The sequence below is a fragment of the Arvicanthis niloticus genome, chromosome 6, assembly GCF_011762505.2.
Source record: "Arvicanthis niloticus isolate mArvNil1 chromosome 6, mArvNil1.pat.X, whole genome shotgun sequence".
Taxonomy (NCBI): domain Eukaryota; kingdom Metazoa; phylum Chordata; class Mammalia; order Rodentia; family Muridae; genus Arvicanthis; species Arvicanthis niloticus.
The window spans coordinates 66,714,087-66,734,910 of NC_047663.1; the positions used below are offsets into that span (position 1 = coordinate 66,714,087).

The following is a 20,824-nucleotide window of genomic DNA, read 5'->3' on the forward strand; positions in this document are numbered from 1 at the left end:
TACATACACTTGGATCTCAGTGTTTCATTGGCTAGCCAATTTAACCAAAATGGTGAGTTTTAGGTTCACTGAAAGACTTTCTTAAAAGTTAAGTATACAACAACAGAGGGAAATACTTAAATTTGGATTCTAGCTTCTATAGTGCACACCACAGGAGAATGTGCAGAAAAATGAACAGTCAATCTGAACATAAAAAGGTGATTAACAAGAGGAAGTTAGGAAGAGTATTTATGTAGAGATATAAAAGGTTGGATTTTATCAGTGTATACTGTATGCAAGTGATGACAGGACATTGAATAGCATTAATATAGTCTATAAAAAGTACACATGAACAAATACTGAGATCCAAATTAATTAATTATGCCATATTGTTATAATGGAGCACTATGCACTCATTTAAAATGTGAAAGAAAATCTAAGAGCATTCAAAGTATATAAGTTTTTAAAAATCACAACACGTTTAAAAAAATTTAAATAGACATTGTATACAATAAGTTATAGTAACAGGGAAATCATATATATATATGTAATATATATGTATATATGTATACACACATACATATATACACATACACACAGAGATATATACTTTGGGGAAGGGCATTCAAGACAGAGTTTCTTCGGTGTACGCCTAGCTGTCCTAAAATTCACAGAGATCCGCCTGCCTTGGTCTCCGAGTGCTGGGATTAATGGCTTGGGCCACAAATGCCCAGCAATAAACTGTGTATTTAAAAAGAAACTGTTTCTTTATATGACTCCAGTATTGGTTGCAAATTTTGGAACCAGTATGTTTATTTCAGAAATAGAACATATTCAATTAATGAAATTACGCCAATGTGACAGAATCTTTAAAGCTGCCTTGAATCCTATTCTTATTCTAGTTAAACTAATTCTGTGACTATTCTCCTCTACCCTGCCATACAATTTCTTTCCTGAAAACCAAAGCAACAGACTCTTGTCAATTTTTCTGCAACCAACTCTGCTGTGACTCTAATACTGTCATTTAAACACAGATCAAAGGAGGAAAGCTGTAGGGCAACTTAACAGTTCTGAACTCTGCAGTGCTGACTCCTTGGAAGACATCATTATGGAATTTCCTCTTAAAAATGCCCATGGGCCAAGTCTTCTTCAAATTATTTTATTTCTCAATTTAACCATTTCTCAGTCTAAAAAGATGTTATCTGTAACAACAGAGTTTTAAAAGGCAGCAGCTTCCTTTCTCTGGCTTTACCAAAGCTCAATGTTTCATTTGCTTCTTTTAAAGTTACTTATGTATTTTTACACGAGTTCCTGTTTTTATGTTTGACTAACAGTCCTGCAGGCCAAGGAAGAACTGCCATGGTTTTCTTTCTTTTGTTATGTTTTCCATCATATTAAGTTTTCCCATTAGTCGATTGCCTGAGTTCTCAGATTCAATCTAGATCCTACTCAGTCACTATAAAGGCAAGAAAACTCACAAATGTATATAAGAAGCTACAACAAATACTTTGGTTAATTACTTTAAGCAAAATTAATGCTAAAGCAAAATTCCAACAGGTAAGATTTCTGGTCAATCCAACAGTCAAGTAGAGAAGTGTTTTTTATAACTGCTTATTTTACCATACCAACATGCAGAGACCAAAACCCATGTAAATTACAGATATTTTAGGTAAAAATCAAGGATCCATAAAAAAGTCTGAAATATACTCACCGAAAGGTAGTTATTAACATCCACCCCATCGGTTATGGTTTGGCGTTCTCCTTTATAGTTAACTTTCCGAAACCTTCGTCGAGAGTGTCTGGCAGGAATTTCTCTTTGTAAAATACTATCTTCATTATCTTTGGAATTCTCTACCTGAAATACATGTTCACATTCTTGATTAAACATCCAGTTTTTCCATCTTTCCGACAGTCTATGAAATCTTAAAAGGCTCATAAGGAGGCTTCATTTATTCTAGCCAAGAAAGTGCCTGAAGAAACAGTCTGTACAAGGCAATGTTCTGAGCTGAAAAAGATTAAAGACAATGTTTTTATAAAGAACTAGAGACCACAGTTTCCTTCCAGGAACCTGTCTGTCTTGAGCATATAAACATATATCCGTCTAAGTAAAGTCTCTTACCAGAAATGAAGACTGTTAACTAACTATACCTACACATTTAATAATTATAACTTGGATGTTAGTCTAATTACAAACTGCCTTATTATGCATTTACTTTACTTACCAAATAATCATGGCTATCATTTTAGTGAACTACTGAAAAGCAAAACAAAGTTATTTTATTTTGACAGACATTCTTGATGTTCACTTTAATGCATAAAAACATCAGTAAGGATAGGCAACTTTTAAAAACAACAGAGAAGCTGTTATAGAGACTACTTAAAATAGACAGACATATATATATTTCATTCTGCAACACTATGTCCAGTTACTATCTCTAGGTTACAAAAAAAATGAAATCCCTAAGGACTAGTATCTTTCCAGCTCATAAGAGTGACTCTTACTAAAGGTGAGCTGACAGGCCTATCTATTTGCAAAACCTGTAATGTTGATATAAGACTACTATCTAATCACAAAGTATATCATTACTATAAAAACTAACAATATTTTTGAAAGATTTATTTTTCACTTATGTACTTATGTGTATATGTCTGTGTGAGTCAATACTACACATGTGCTGGTACCTAAGGAGGCCAGAAGAGGGCACTGGATTCCCTAGAGCTGTGAGCAGCTCTATGTGGGTGCTGGGAACCAAACCTGAGTCCTCTCCCAAAACATTCTCTTCAGCTCTCCAAACTTACGTATCTTTGTACAAACATATAACTAACCTAATATTCAAGAAATTATTTGTTTTTCTCTGCAACTACTTTTCCTACTAATGTCACATCTCTCTGCTATCACAAAATATGCTTTAGGCACTGAATTAAGCAGTTCAATCAAAAATCAATTTCCAGCTCCCATGCTCATCTTCCAAAGATCAGATCTATTTCTCAGGAGGTCAATCCTGTTTGTACACGCTCTACTCCTAATGCCCTTTCTTTCATCATCACCATCCCTTATTTGAGTTTTAATCACTTCAGTCTTACAATACATCAATAGTGATCCTGCTGCTTTAGACAAGTTCTCCAATCTCATACTGTAGTCAGATAAGCTACCAAGATAAATCATCCTGTCAGGTCTAATGCAACAATGGACAGCCAATGTTTACCATAGTTATTGAAATTTTAAAAATTCATCTTATGTGTATAGTATTTTCCTGTATGTGTGTCTGTGCACTACACATATGTCTAGTATCTGCATAGGCCAGAAAGTGACACTGGAGCCCCTGGAACTGGAGTCACAGACTGTAACCATACGAGTGTTGGAAACTGAACTTAACTTCTCTAAAGAGTAGCCAGTACTGTTAACCAGCACCATCTCCCCACCCTTGATAAATTTAAACTCTTACACCTGATATTCAAAGCCATATATATCTCTCTCTCTCCCTTAAACTGTTTCTTCCCCTAAGACAGATTCTTGCTCTGCATCTGTGCCTGACCTTGAACTTGCAATATTCCTGGAATATTCACACAATTATACTTATTTATGGAACACAGTATATATGTTCTTGCAGTGTATTTATCATTTTATTTATTTCACATGGTTCTATGACATAAATGGAGCCTCATTGTTATATGTGTCTTTCTTACATTTATTTCTCTGAAATGTTTTACTTGTTTATTTTATTCTTTGTGTATGGGATTTTGTCTGCATGTATGTATTTATAGTTAACAGTGTAAGCCTGGTGGCTGCACCTGTGGAAATCAGAAACAAGCATCAGAACTGGAATTATAGGTGGTTGTGAGCTACCATATGTGTGCTGGGAATCGAACCTTGTCCTTCTAAGAGCACAAGTGTTTTTAACTGTTGAGTTATCGATCCAGCCCTGAAATGTGTATTCTTTGTATATTGGTTAAAAAAGTTCTTTTGGTACTCAGAAGTACTGTAGTTTTGTTCTAGCTACCTTTGTAGTAAAATCATCTATGAAATTTTCTGTTTTTTATTAATATAAAATTTACATATTAAAAAAGCTATTCATAGTTCAGTGGCTTTCTGTATAGTCATGAAATTGTAACAGTCATCACTTTCTGGTTCTAGCTCATTATTACCACCCTAAAGAAACTCAGCATCTATCTGTATTTAATGCCCGTCTGTTTCCATAAAAGGTAATTACTAATCTCAATTTTTCCTATCAGTTCAATTTCTTTCTTGTAATATAATATTTATTTGTAATACACACACACACAAAGTACACAGAGAGGAAAAAAACCAGACAGACAGACAGACAGACAGACAGACAGACAGACACACACACACACACACACACACACACACACACACACACACACACACAGAGTATGATGCTGGCATCAAACTCGCTATGTATGTAGTAGACCTGCCTAACCTTACACTCAGAGCTCTGCCTGCCAGTGTCTCCAGAGTGCTAGGATTAAAAGCATGTGCCACCACCTGGAATCTTATTGTACATAATTTATATAAATGAAGTAATATAATTGATGGCTTCATGTGTCTAACTTCTTTCCATATTTTTATATTCAACACAATACTTTTTCCATCAATTAATTTATTTACTCACTTTAAAACCCAATCACTGGCCCCACTCCCTCTGGCTTTTTTCACTTAACAGAGTATTTTCAAGGTTAATCCATTTATGGCAGAAGAGACAGCTCACTTTATATAAGGCAGAGTACTATTCCATCTTATGGACACTGAATAGGGTTTATTCAGGTTACAGATATTTGTGCTATTTCTATTTCTGGGAAATTATGGATATACATCTGTATATAAGATGTTACATATGTTGAAGTGAAATTAACAGGTAATATGTTAACCAACTACCTAACCATTTTTCTAAACTGGTGGAAGCATCTCACACTCCCAGTCAAGACAAAGGCTCCAATTTTATTAGATGCTTCCTAATGCTAATGATTGCCTGCCAATAAAACTCATTAATTTTAATTTTGGACGAAATCTTCAAGTTACAACCATGGGTGCCTTTCATGTAGTTCTTTACTCTTTAGGAAAAACTGGTCTAACCCCAAGAATGTATTGGGACACAGGCTGTTAAGTAGCCTATGTCCTTGTATTCCTACCTGGAAGAAACTATATTTAAAAATAAAAAATAAAAAAAAAAAATCATGTACAGAATCTTTAGTCTTATAGTCTCAACCCATAAATTCCTAACAGGGAAATCTTTGTAACAGCAATGAAATGCATTCCAGATAACAGATTCACAACCTTTTAAAAACAAGGTTAATTTTCTTTTCTCTGCTTATGAGAGAGGGTCTCACTGTGGGCCACGTTGTCCTTGAAAGTTCAGCATTTCTCCTGCCTCAGTTTCTGGAGTGCTGGGACTACAGGCATTTGCCACCATGGCAACAAAGTGATCTTTACTTTGAAAGATACCAACTAAGCTAACATATCCAATGAATAAGAAGGTGTCTGGCTGCAGGTAGTTTCAATCATTCCTGAAGTTACTAGAAATCAAATATTTCAAAAATTGTTAACATTTTAAAGAATTCTGAAAATTTGGATTATTTTCTACTATAATTAATAAAGCATTCTAAACACAGATGAATCAGTACAAATTGTTCTAAAACTTAAAAATTATATTTATATTTGATAACTTTTTACTGACATTCTATACACATCAGTTTTTCCTGATCTATCTAAAGAGTAACTGGAGGGATACTGTCTGTTTCTTGTGAAATTTATCAAGATGCACTTTCTCATGCCTAGAACTTTATCTCATATTACCATAATACAAGCATTATCAAAATCAAGAATTTGACAGTATCTTACCTGCATGCCCTTTTGCTAACATTATTTTTAATTCTCCACTGTCCAATAGTCAACAGAAAGAAACAAGCATAATGTTCATTAGAAGCTACATTTTTGTCTTTTAGAACGGGTCCATGACTGTTCTATTTCCTGTCACTGAGATCTCATCAATTTGTAGAATGTTCTCTAATGTGCCTGGTAATTTGTGAGTTTGGTTTAAGTATGAATGCTGAGCAAGAATACATCCCAGACATGATCTTTCTTCTCAGTGTTGCCAGAACAATAGCAATATCCCATTAGTTTTGTGTATAAATGATGGCAATAGCAATAACTACTATTCTGGTGAAAATCTGCCATATTTTAACATCAGAAATTTAGTAATGTTCCCTTCACAAATAATTGCTAGGAACATACTCTGTGATGTCCTAAGTAATTCCATTCTCTAACTGAGCATTAGTCTCCCTAGGTTTACCAATTTTAAGCCAAGTGTTTCCTTACTATTTGTTAGTTGGCATCAAGGAGAGCTATTTCATCTTCCTTCTTCATTTATTCATATCATCAAGATTTTAACTACTTGTATGATATATGAAGGTACCATCACCACTATAAATTTTTTTTTGGATTCCCAAATGCCCCTAGGTTTGGCCAATGGGCATGTTTTTGATCTGGGTCCTGGGTTACTTTAAATTGTGTTAAATGCTTCCTTTAAATTGTTTTCAGGTAATGAAAATACCTGTTTCTTAAGGGGGAAAAAGATAATAAAGAGGCATAAAGAGAAATTCATTGTTAAATATTTTTTAAAAGGTACATTTAATACATGTGTACATTAAAATTCTAGGCAGTAATTTTCTTCATTAAAAAAAAATATATTTGTATGCTAGTATTCTGGCTAGTAATACATGTCTCCTCACCCTAGTCCTCTTTCTTCTTTCTTCCTTTTCTTTCTTTTTGAGACAATGTCTTAAGTAAACCCATGTTGCCTGTGAATCATTATCTGGTTTTGAACTCATGTTCATCCTGCCACCTCTTGGTCAAGTGCTTTAAGTGTGAATTATGATGTCTGGCTTGTAATTAGTTGTACATTAAGTTTACTAGTTTAAAAATTCACAATTCTTAAACAATTTTTATTAACATCTTCTTACATTATTTAGTACACACACACACACACACACACACACACACACACACACACAGAGCAAGATGTGGAGGTCAGGGAACAATTTCTGGAAAGCAGGCTGTCAGACTCGGTGGCAAGCACCTCTACCTGATGAACCAACCATCCCACCAGTCTAATACCTAAACAATCTGATGAGTAAATTAATAAATACATGATAATTCTAACTCTTTTGTAAATAAAAAAATGACATGGTAAAGTGCCAGAATAAACTATGGGATTTAAACAGAAATGGAGAAATGAAAATAAATGTAAACTCATACACAACAGGCTGACATGCATTTTAATGAGGGGATCTCAAGGAACAACCAGCCAGAGCTTAGCTTGGTTTTTAAACATTTTCTGAAACAACAACACCATCACAAACAAACTCCTTTTACAAAACAAGGCTAACAGTTCCACATTTCAAGCAGCAAATGTAAGATGAGACTGTATCATAAAATGATTTCCTGACTTTTCCTGATATACAAACATGCTATTCAGCTTATATGTGCACTAAGTATTAAAGCCCACTGTAATACCACTGCAGTTGCAGCAACTGCAGTTCTAAGGCATCCAATGCCCTCTTCAGACCTCTGTGGACATTGCACATATGTGGTTCACTTACACATATGCAGGAAAAACAATCATACATAAATCTCTTTTTTTGTTTTGTTTTGTTTTGTTTGTTTGTTTTTTTGAGACAGGGTTTCTCTGCATAGCCCTGGCTGTCCTGGAACTCACTCTGTAGACCAGGCTGGCATCGAACTCAGAAATCCGCCTGCCTGTCTCCCAAGTGCTGGGATTAAAGGTGTGCGCCCCACCGCCTGGCTCATAAATCTCTTAAAAAGCCAACTTTTCTAAAGTTCTAACAACTATCTAGGCCTCTTAATGGGCAAACAAAAAAAATATTCATTAAACACAAGTCTAAATAAAATATTATCTCCAATTATTAAAGACTATTAAGTATTAGAAACAAACTATTTTTTACTTGGGTCTATTTCATAAGTGCCTTTATTTTCTCTTCCTCTCAGACCATCTAAAGTTTACTTACTACATCAATGACAAAGGAAAAAACACTGGAAAAAATTGTGCTCCTTTAAAGAGACCCCCCCTTCCTTGACACACAGAGACACATACACTCCCTCTCCTACACCCAAGACAGACATACAGACATACATACATACATACATACAGACAGACAGACACACACACACACACACACACCCCCTGCTTTTTAATTTTCTGGTGGAACAGGTAAAGAAAGTTACCAAATTTGGGACATATTATCTCTATAATCATGTTAGACATTGTTTCAACCATCACAGAAGTGTTACAGATAAAAATAGATAAAGGTGTTATATGGTTCTGATGTTATTTAAATATAACCATAGATCATGGAAAGAAAACTTTCTTGGGTATTGAAAGCCTACCACATTTAGAGTTGAAACTGAAGCATATCAAAAAAGCAATTCAGCATCTTACCACAATCATTTCTGAAGGTTCTAATACAAGACAATCACATCCTCTTTTTCCTCCAAACTGCTTACCAAAACTATAAAAACAGAAAAACAATTTCTTTAGCAGAAGTTATAACATATGTCAATATGGGAAAAATAAAAACTCCGAGACATTAACTGAGAAATTCTGATCCTCGTACTGAAATTTTCTAACATAAACAAAATAAACAAGTTCCTCTTAATTGCTCAAATATGACAAATCTCGCCTCAATCCTGTGTACAACTTTTCCCAAAGTTTCTTTACTTAGTCCCCATAATTGTTTATGAAAGATATTTACCTAATCTTAAATTCTAAACATTTAAACGAGACTAAGAGAAAAACATTCAAGATGTGATATTGTTTTAGAAAAGTATTACATTAGATAACAGATATAGAAACAAAAAAAATTTTAGTAAATAAAGAAATGCAGATAGACAATAAAATGATGTTTTTTTAAAAAAGGAATTGCCAGATTAGCTATTTGTGGAAAAAAATAAAGAAAAAAACAAAACAACCTTAAGCAAATCTATGCTAAGAGAAGTACTCCATATGCTTCATCTGAGAAAAAGATTTCTAAACGAATCAAAACTAGAAAGAAATAAAGAAAAACTGAGCTTTAGAAAGGTAAATTTAAAAAAAAAAGCAAAGCAAGAAAAAAAGTTGTCAAACATGAGACATAAAGATGAAGCATGTAGAGTATACTGAAACTTGAGGAACATGTAACACTAACACCATGACATAAAAACATGTGATGGGTCTGAGAGTTGTTATAGCTGATAGTACTATATAGTCTACCAATCTAAAACAGATTTGATTACTTTGAGCCTTATCTTTTACACTTTGAGGGAAATAGCTAGAGAAAATATAGACACATTTGAAATAGACCCAAGTAAGAAATGATTGTTTCTAATACTTGTGTCCTTTTATTTAGGTTTGTATTTAATGAATAATTTTTTAATTTTTCATAAGAGATCTAGATAGTTGTTAGAACTTTACAAAATTTGGCTTTTTAAAAGACTTATATTTATGTATGATTGTTTTCTTGCATGTATGCAAGTGAACCACATGTATGCAGTGTTAAAAGCCCTTTTTTTGCTCTTGCAGAAAACTTGGGTTTGATTACCAGTAGCCATATGGTGGTTCACAACCTTCCATAACTCCAGTACTAGTGGATCTGACATCTTCTTGTGGTTTCCACTGGCACCAAGCACATATCTACACATACATGTAGACAAAATGTTCATACGTACGAAATAAAAAATGTATGTCAAAGTAAACTACTGGCTCTTTATTAAGAAAACAGGAAGGGGAAGGATACTAATGTTAAAAAGAGGCTACTCAAAATAAATTCTAAGTCATTTATAAAAAAAATTATATAACTTTACCAATTAACTGGAACCAGTGCTTAAAGCAACAAGTAGCATATACTTTTATAAGAAGGTTCAAAATTATAGTTACACAATTTTATAACATATATGATTTGTTTTAAATAATTTACAATAAAAATCTTAAACAAAATTCAATAAAATTGAATAGAAGGGCATTGTGGCACACACCTTTAATCCCAGCAATCAAGAGAGCAGAGGCAGGTGGATCTAGCCCAAGATCAGCCAGAGCCCCACCCAAAGCTAATGAAATGACCTTTTGAGCATAAAAAAAGATCACTTTACCTCTATGCTGAAGAATTATATGTATTTTTCCAAAATGGAGCTTTATATTACCTACATTACTTTATATTACATAAAATCTAAAGGAGTTTCATGCAACACAGGAGCTGCATACACTCTTCTAAATAAAAATACAAAATGAAAGAAAATCATAAAAAATATATATGTAACAAATTTCAAGATAATGGAAAGTAGGCAGATCAGGAGTAGCATCTTTTTCCAAGAGAGAAAGCATCAGCAAAGCCGACCCTGAAAACTGCTTAGCTTCCTATCTATCCTTGCTACATGTAACCTTGACAACACTACCCAAGAAGCAGTTACTGAACTGAAAAATAGCAAATCAATTTTTAGGTGAAAAAAAACTGCTTCAAAATTTTCAAATTTGTAAAGTTGGAGCACCAGAGAAGAGATGGAGAGGCTGAGAAGAGGAATAAAAGAAGGGAGATAGAGTAAACACACACGCACAGGCTATATGCTTTGGAGATCTCTGGAAAAGTCCTCAAATCTGTACTGTACCGTGACTCACAGCATATCCAGTCGGTATGTGAGAAAAAAGCCAACTTAATAAGCACATAACACACAGACACTAAATACTGCCCACAGAAATGCATCTTCTTAATAATGATACTACAGTTCTGAAGAAGTGCTAGATTTGATCTCACAAATTTAAAAGGCTTAAAACAATCAAATCTGTTATAGATAGCCAGACTATACAGTAAAACAATTCTTATTACTATCTTAAGCAATATAACAAAAACTGGAATCCATTTATGTTAAGATGTGCAGCATCTAATATCCATCCAATTAATAAAACAACACTCACTTCCTCCAAATTGTACAGATTCAGTGCAATTACAATAATAATAATGATTAAAAATCCCAGAAAGTTTATTTTAAAGTCTGACATAACAATCTAAAGATTTACACAGAAATTTCAAGAAGCTACTATACTGAAACAAAGGTGGAAAACAAATTATCAAACTGCATGAAACAATGGTATTCCAGATGATGAAGTATGGGACCAACTCACAGGCCAAACAACTCACAGCAACAAAAGGCCAGAAAGGCCCACACATACATGCTCCAATTGTTTTTGTGACAAAAGTAAAAGTATATTCTCTCTGTGTGTGTGTCTCATTATCTCCTGCTTTTTAAATTTTTAAATGATTAGCTAATTAATACAGAACAGCCAGCAATAGAGTCAAGCGAAAGAGGCTTGTCTCTATGTCTGGCAACCTGAGTTTGAGTTGGATTCCCAGGACCATAGTGAAAGAAAAGAACTTCTCCAAGTTGTCTTCAAATCTCCACGTGTGAGCTGTGGCACATGAACACATACAAATAAGCAAACAAAGAAAAATTATGAAGCCAAGGGGAGATTCAGTAAAGCACCAGGGAGCAAAGATTAATTACAAATGGTTGGAAATAAGTGAAAAAAAAAATAGATCACAAAGTAAATTTTTTATACATGCTTTTTATTAGGGTTAGAAGTTGCTACATGTATTTCTACAAATTTCACTTTGTTTTATATTCTTTCAACAGTTTTCTGTGCTTAAACTATCAGGTAGTTTTACATATCATTTTATTACAGTATATTTTATTAACTGATTTTGGATGCACAACCAACCCTGTATTTGGAAAATTCTAATGCTGGTAACAGTATTTTAAATACGTTCCTAGATTCAGTTTACTATTATGTTAGTTTCTGCATATCCTCCCCACCCCCTGTGTTACTGCTCTGGATTTCCTACATAAATAGATCAGGCTGCACTAAAACTCATAGAGATATACCAGCCTCTGCCTCACTGGCACCTTCATATGCTCCAGCAGTTCATAGATGTTGGGGTAGGCCAACTCAAAGCCCAGTACTGTCCCCACTCCTGCCAGCTTATCCAATGCCACAGCCAGCAAGTGTCGGGCAGCTCTCATGCCCTTGGGGCTGACACCCACACCCAGGCCACCAGTGCCAGCCCTATTGTGCTACCCAGGCAAGGTGCAGGACTCACTCTGCAGTGCTTGAATATTACCATGGTCCCAAGTGGCAGCCCATACCAGGAACATCTTCATGGCCTTTGGTGGTAATGGGTCATGAACATTGACACAGACCCCTACTGCTGCAATGCCATGGACCCAGATACCGCCCTTCCAGCATCACAGGCCAGGACCTCACCGTAGCCTCAGATGGCATCACAGGGTACTCACATTTGGCTGTTCCTTTCCACCCTCATGTCTCCAGAGTTATTTCTCTTCATAGAGAACAAAGCTGTCCCCTTTCTCTTCTATCTCTTCTCCTCATACTTGCACACTGTGGTGGCTTGTGCTATATGGGTGGGCCACACAGCACACAGGGCCTTTGAGTGTCTTCCAAGGTTTGTCCAACCCCAAAGGTTTCAAAGAAAACAAATTGCTGGTCAAAGTTAAACAAGGCACAGTAAAACTGTAATTCAACATAGAGCTGTCCAGTCTCATGGTTGAACCGCCACCACAACCAACTAGAAGGCAAATAGGCCAATGATGACAAATAAACACAGCAGGCCATGTCCAGTCAGTTGTGAGTCTCCATTCTGCAGGGACTGCTCTTCTTGGGGGCTAGGATCCCACATGGGAGTCATGATGACTCACACAGTGGTCGGTTTTCTCAAAGGAAGAAGGCACAGGCCCACTGGCACTTGAATTTGTTACTGGCTCTATAGATGGACAGTGTAATTCACCAATTACTAAGGAACAAGAACTGCAACTAACTTCATGCCTCCAGTTCCACCTCACTTCCTAGTGCACAAGACGCTGGTCTCTCTTCCCCATCCAACTCTCCGTCATGTATTTGCTTGCTTCTTTCGCTCCCATCACTCCACCACCTAACTGCTTATTCCCCACTGTTTGAACAGACAGAGCTATTTCCCAATATAGGCTTTTCTTCAGTGCTATTTCCAACTATTTTAAAATGTGTGTTCAAAAACATCTTAAGCTGGGGAAACAGCTCTGTAAAGCAAATATGAGGACCAGAGTCCAATCTCCAGACTCAAGAGTTTCACACAGGACCAAGGAGGGAGAAACCAGTGGATACCTACTGTTTGCTGTCAGCCATGTATCCCAGTTTACTGGAAAAGCCTTAGGTCCTCGTAAGAGACTCTATCTAAAAAAACAGATGGTTCCTGAGGAATGACACTAAAAGCAGTCCTCTGACTGCCACATGCACCATCCTCCCCAACACATACCTGAGGCTGAGCCTGGTGTAATGTTACCCAGCATTTGGAGAACTTAAGCTGGGAATCAAGAGTTCAAAGACAGTCTGGGCTACATAGAAAGCAGCAAACCAACACAAAATAAAAGTACAAACACTCAGGGGGAGAAAGGATTTGAAGTCAAAAGATAAATTTGTTTCTAAGACTTCCATGTTGTTATTCAAATATAATTTCTATTGTGTCTAGCTGTCGGTATTTCAGTAAGCTTTCAGTCCTTGTAACCACATACCCTAAACAAAAGACTCCTACTTTGATGTCATTTCAGTACACCTTTGCAAAGATGTACATTTTTAAACCCTGTATATTTTTCATGCAACTTTTAAGAATTTAATGCCTTAGAAATGACATTTCAGAAGTATTCAAATGCAACTTTGTTAAAGACATTAAATACTTTCCTAAGTATTTTAAAACTTAGAAACTTCTTTCCTAAACTTAAATTCTGTTTTTACTTTGAAGAACATCATTATTGTTTAAGTATATGCGTTTACTCAATTAATAGTAAATAATAGAAGCTCCAAGACTCATACAACAATGAACTTCCACCTCAACTGACCTAGTTCATCCCTATATAGGTCAATATAGTTATGAGCTTTTCCATCACACCTGAATTTTCCATCACACCTGAATTTTCCATCACACCTGAATTTTCCATCACACCTGAATTTTCCATCACACCTGAATTTTCCATCACACCTGAATTTTGAATCTTAAACAAACTTATTTAATATTTACTCTTATTATGTGTATGTTTCTCCTGCATGTATATCTGTGCACCATGTGTACCTGGTGCCTGTGGAGGTCAGAAGAGGGTGTTGGGTACCCTGGAATTAGAATTACAGACGGTTGTGAGCTGCCATGTGGGTACTAAGAATCAACCTGTGTCCTATGGAAAGGCAGTCCTGAGCCATCTACTAGCTCCTGAATTAACCCTATTAAATTACACATGTATTAAAATAGATACTAAGATAAAGAAAGCCACTGTGTTACTCCTGCCGTTTATTTCTTGTCACTCTTACCCATGCTTCCAAGGAATGCTAATCCTACAGAAGCTGAAAATGAATATTTCTAGGAAATAAACTTGAGGTAACACATATAATGCATTCTGGCTTTTTATATTAACTTTATTGATTTTTTTCTTTGACTGTTCTCGTAAACAGATGGCCAAAATTATTGATCTAAAGAGACAGTTACTAATTTTGAATGGTCAGGGATTTCAAAGAACAGAGAAGCCTGGTAATAAGGCAGTCTGGGAAGAGGTATGTAGATCAAAACAAACATGGAATTTAAAGATACCTGTGTCCATGTAGATTCCAAAAGGGCATATGCTGTGGAGAATTATTCTATAGTATGCATGTACAGATGTTTATGTGTATGTAGGCTAGAGGCTGTCAGTAGATGTCTTGCTCCATCATTATTTTACAACTTATTTTCTGGAACAGTGTTTCTCTGGGAACCCAGAGTTCAGTGTTTTGGCTAAACTGGCTGCCCAGCAAGGCCTATGATCCTGTCTCTCTTCATTCCCTCTATTCCATACCACTACCACCCCACCATGCTGGGATTATGAACATACATCTAGACAGCTATATGTTTGCTAGGTATTTAAACTCAGGCCCTCATGCTTGGGTTGAAAGCACTTTACTCGCTGAACCATCTGTCAAGTCCCAAAGAAGGCTCTTAATAATTAAGAAGGCAAAAGTGGACATCCATCAGTCTCTTTCCCTCGCCTCTACAGTGCTTGTGCAGTGAAACTATAAACATACTGAGTATGGTAGCAAAGAAAGAGAAGATGAGATGGGACTCAAATTATGTCTGAGTATCTATCTTTTCAGAAGTAGGAATAATACTGAGTTCCTAATGTGTTAGCATTTCTCAAGGGGACAAGACAACTATAGCAGTCATGTAGTTTATAATGAATCTCTTCTATCATGGAGGAGTCAGGTTATTTGTCCTCACCAAACAGACACATTTTGGATTCTGCTAGTACTGCTAACAATCATGAGCTTTACAAAGTCTATTTTCCTGCCTGGCACTGCAGATTGTATTACCTTCAATCAAGAAACTCACTTTTTTTGGCAACAGAGGTATAACAATGCTTTCTGTTTTTCCCAGTATTCTCAGTGCTTTAAACTAACAACTTATTCATAGTATTTTTGCTTGCTTCATAGCAACTCTGAACTCTCCTGGATTAGTCTTACTGCTTTTACCAGAAGAACACATACATTTTTCCACTGAACTAGAGACTTCTCTCTAGCTACTAAGCCAATAGGCAACAAACAGATGTTATTCTATTGTCACAATTGACTAACCCCAATTACCAAGAAGAAAGTGGTTTGTGGCACACAACTGTGGCTAGAACTTGTGTGCCTTACAGTATGTTTATGTCTAGAACCACAACAACTAAAAAGGCAAGACAATCAAGAACATTATGCAATAAAGTTCAGCTCCTACTACCAGGTAAAGAACCCAGAGGAGCCAAGTTTCTGCTGAAGAAAGGAATTCTGAAGGATAAGAACTACACTACAGATTTTCATAGTTTATACATGTTACTCTCTCCTCCCTTCTCTTTAAATACAAGGTATTGGAAGTGAACCTTTTATAAGGTAAACTTTAGCCAATAAAATATACAAAGACATTATGGTGGAATACATAATTGATATGGTTAGAAATGATTAATGGGACTGTACCCTCCTCATTTGCATCAGAGTTTAGAATTGTACCTTTTTGAAGGATAGTTGTATTTTATTAGGCAAAAAGAGTTGTTTTGTTATTGAATGAAAATCCAAAGTATTTAGCTAAAATGCCATTCCAGTTAATTTTGTATTCACCTATTTCCCCAACTCCAAATGGACTGACTCTCTGCTTGAAATTGACCCTTCAACAGTCCTACATTGTGATAAAAGTTGTAGATTCTGTCAGTGTTTTACTTTCCCAAGTGCCAGAGGCAGTTTTGTCAGCAGAGGCTACCCAAGAAAGGTATTTGCTCTGAAGTTGGCAGGGTGGGGCAGGGTGGGGCAGGGCAGGGCAAAGTTCCTGACCCTTTTATCAGATGTGAGCCAGTTTGCATCTGGAAGAAGAGATGAGACTTGGGTATTTTTCCTACTTGCCATCACTGTTCATCAGTTCATACTCTCAGTTACCAGACAGTATGAACAAATTTTGGCAAGAGGTACTCTAAAGTTCTCTTGCATTGGATTGCAAATAATATTTTCTAATAAAGTCTATATTTCAATCATAAGGGAAAAAAAACAGTTCCCCTTTCTGGTTCGTTTCTGACTCCGGATCTCACCCTCAGCTGGGGTACGGTCAATTATTTTTTATCCTTAATAGTATCAAGGCTATTCAATAGTTAATATCTTTAAGTTAAACTGTCCCAGTAAAGAACTTCATTGTATTTTTGTGGACTGGGACACTACCGTCATCTCTAGTCTTACACTATGGAGGGTTCATATTTTTCTTGTATCCTAATGATTGGAAACAACATTCACACAAGCCAACATGTATGTGCTGATTATTATGACAACTATCACTTTACGTACTTCTCTTTCCATTAACTCAGTGATCCTACTGAGTGTCTGACAACTTTCACACACACAAAAATAAAGACCTACTAACCATATTCTTTAGTATAAAGATTAACTAAACAAGTATAATCATGTTTGCTGTGTTTTTGGTGGCTAAGTTAATGTCTAACATAACTTTCCTTAACTTTGTAAAAACTCATATATTCCTACAAGTTATTTTAAAAACTAAAACTTCATTGCCTAGATTACAACTAATGGTCACTTACTGGCTACAAACAGTTTTTACAAAAAATTTTGAACTATTTAAAAACCACATGAGAGTGAGAAAATATTAAAAAAAATTAATCCTAAAATCAACCACAGGCAGTGGTTTCAGAGTTGACTCAATACAAATTCATTAAGTTTCACTAACATAGAGAAAGGAATAGCAGAAAGGCGCAAATAACCAAGACCCCAAAAAATTTCTTTGTAAAAGGTTAACATGTTTTATTCTACTCATGGAGAAGTGCAGATTTTATTTAACCTATGGCCAACAATTTAAACTTTTAGAATTCAAGATATGATGTTTAAAATGGCATATAAATTGAGATGCCCTGTGCCTTGGTATTTAAGTAACATTACTAAACTAATTTAGCTGTACTCTCATGTCCCATTTTAAAAGTCCTCTTGGGACAAGGAAATGGTTCAGCAAGTAAAAGTGCTTGCTGCCAAGCTGAGGACCTCAGTTCTATCTCAGAACCCATGTGACAAAATGAGAGAACAGATTCAAGTTGTCCTATTTCTCCACACGTGCACCATGGTACATCATGAGTGTAACACACACATACATACACACAGTGAAAAGACTTGTTGAGAAGGGGTTTAGTGAGAAAGTAGCAGAATCAAAATACAAATACATTGTGAAAGGATACACTTTAAAGGTATATTAAAATACAAAAAAATAATAATTATAAAGCTTGCTAATAACTACTGTAAATAGCCAGGAGTTGTTCTAAAGGAGATTTATTTATGCTAACTCGTTTATTTCACAGACCTGGTCTATCAAATAGTGTCTACTATTATCTATTACACCTATTTCTGAGTAAACTTAGAAAGGTTAAGTAATCTGCCTACTGCTAGCTAGAAATACAACTTAAGTAATCTTGCTCTAGAGTGTGAGTTCTTACAGACTTTTGAAAGCTCTGAGCAATCAAACTTGCTAATGCCTCATGACAACATTTATCAAGGGTTATTATCATCTTTGACTTACAGAAAACTAAAAATAAGTCACATAACTGAGTAAGGTTCAAACACAAAGAAGGGAAAAATTACACCATCAGAAATGTGAGTAGTAGACTCCTGCCAAAATGTTTAATTATGCCAACAGAAAATATATTTTAAAAATATATTATCCACTGAGAAAAAATATATACATTAGATCTGAAGAACAAAAGAGTTACAATATTAATTTTGTCTAGCTAGATGGAGCAGACTATGCAAAAATCCCAGCACTGAGACTGACTTAAGACACAATCCAAAAAAAACCAAAAAACACACAGTATCAATAGAAACATAGAAACTTACCTGCAAGGAGGAAGGACCATAGAATCTTTTACAAGTACAGATCCAGAAAGCAGGATATACCAACATCTGGCAATAGTTTCTGAACTGTTTAAATATAAGAAAAAAAATAAGCAAATACAAATGCCTACATATGAGTGGATTCAATATGAATACAAAGCATAGAATACATTCTGATAATGCTGCAAATAATTAAAAACTAAGTAACAATATTGGGGGATCTGCATGTTTCCTTACCCAATGTTATACATAGAACATGTTCACAAGGGGAGGGAGATAATTCTCAACACACACACAAAGGGGAAAAAAAAAAAAAAAAAAAAAAAAACCCCTTCACATCCCCAGTAAACAGGAAACATGAGAACACTTAAAAAAAATTTAAGAAAATTCTCATAAATTAGTCCAACTTAAAGGTTTTGGAAATTGTGCCTAATCTAATTGTTTAATGACACTGAAAATCAAAATCAGTTCTTCTTTAAAATATAGTACTATACTGCAAAGGGCAAAACAGAATTCTACCCTGCAGCTACACAATTGTATCCTTCTTATCTCTATAGAACACAATTTTAGGAGTTCACTGTTCTTATTGTTCATCTATTTTCTAATTGTTCTCTTGTCTGTGTATGATGGTCAAACAAATAATCAGAGAAGAGATACTAACATACATTTACATATAGGATAGCAAAGTATAGCATACATACACACATCATAAAAAATAGAAATAGTTATAAAAGATAGGACAGAAAACACGCAGCATTAGAAGACAAAGTTAAGGGTTAAGAGTAAAACCAACATTGTTATAATTAAACTTTAGCCTCAAGTGGAAAGAGCTAGTCAAAAGTATGCAAAGTTAGCAGTTGTCAAGAATGTGAGAAGATAAAAGAGGGAATACTGTCCCAGGGAATATGTATCAAACAACCCAAGTTTTTAATCAACTTATTTTAGAAACAGTTCACTGAAAGTTAGAAAACATATTCTCACATAAAAATATGACTTTCCACAAAGATTTAAGGAAGACTGAAAGTATCAGGTGTTCAGAACATCTACTTGCGAGAAACAGAATAATACCACTATAGACAAAGCCTATTTACTTACAAGTAGTTACATCTACAGACAATTTAAAATTTCATATTTTGTCACAGTCTAAACTTCAAGTCCACTAAACCTTGATTAAAATTCCAATTTCAAGCCATTGCAGGGGCTAAGCTCAGTGACAGAGCTGTTTTGTGGCCCAAAGTTCCATTTCTAGCATACCAGAATGTGTGAGGGTGGAGAGAGCATGAAAGAGAGAGAGAGAGAGAGAGAGAGAGAGAGAGAGAGAGAGAGAAAGAAAGAGAGGATATTCTTTCTTATATACAATTCAACAACTTTTATCAAATGCTCTAGTATTTTTAGATCTCCATATTTATCACTCATTTTCTAGAAATTGTCGAAATGTTACAACTGTCAGTAAAAACTTAAAATACTGCAGATACTCATCAGCTCACCTGAACCTTAACAACTATGCACAAGGATAAAACACTTGAGTCTTCTGAACTCCAGTCAGACATCTGAAAGATAGTTCATTCTCAGTGTGTTCTCTTGAGACTGCCTTGGATTCTGCCTACTTTGCAGACATTTAAAAATAGTAGATGGCTTCTCTCACATATTTCTCCTGCCTCTGGGCCTAGAGATGGTTTATTGTCCTCTCCTTATACCTCCTATCGATATCAAACTATTCTTTTCATTAAAAATTCCCAGCTGTAAATTTTAGATCATCAGATCATATCAGTCTGTCAGTGTCCTCTGATGTAATCAGTTCCAGACACTCAAGGTTAGTCTTTCCATTTCTTGTACAATTCTTGGCTGATACAAATCCTTTCTAACATTGATATCATGAGGTTTTACACCATTTTACTGACATTGATATTCACTCTTCTCAATTTCTTGATTTACTTTTTTTTTTTTTTTTTTTTTTTTTTTTTTTTTTTGAGACAGGATCTTACTCTGTAGGTGTTGTTAGTATTTCTTCTAGGCTCCGCTCCACAGTTACCTGGCAATAGCCAGGTATGCCTGGCTTACTGGCCAGCCTAGTACTGCACAGAGTTCCAGGACAGCCAGGGCTACAGGACAAACCCTGTTTCAAAAGCAAAACAACAACAAAAATACTTTGATCCCAGCATTTAGGAGGTAGAGGTTGGCAATTGCTGTAAATTTGAGGCCAGCCTACTCTATACACCTCCAAAGTGAGTTCCAAGCTAGCCAGTGATACACAGTGAGACCCTCTGTTTCATCCCACAACCCCCCCTCACAAACCCACCAACAAAACAAAAACCAAACCAAAGTTAGTTTTCAATTAAATAAAGTATCGAAAATTCACTAACAAA

At 35.4% G+C, this 20,824-nt stretch overlaps 1 protein-coding gene across 7 annotated transcripts in view; it reads right to left on the reverse strand.

Annotated features, from left to right (window-relative positions):
- Rapgef6 (Rap guanine nucleotide exchange factor 6) overlaps positions 1 to 20,824 on the reverse strand; it is a 169,422-nt gene that overhangs the window by 121,738 nt on the left and 26,860 nt on the right. For all 7 annotated transcript variants that reach the window (XM_034507065.2, XM_076936834.1, XM_034507064.2 and 4 more), the window contains exons 4-6: positions 18,462 to 18,545; positions 8,457 to 8,526; positions 1,691 to 1,834 (exon numbers count right to left, since the gene is read on the reverse strand). In XM_034507065.2, coding sequence (XP_034362956.1) covers positions 1,691 to 1,834; positions 8,457 to 8,526; positions 18,462 to 18,545 — 298 coding nt within the window. The remainder of the gene's footprint in view (positions 1 to 1,690; positions 1,835 to 8,456; positions 8,527 to 18,461; positions 18,546 to 20,824) is intronic.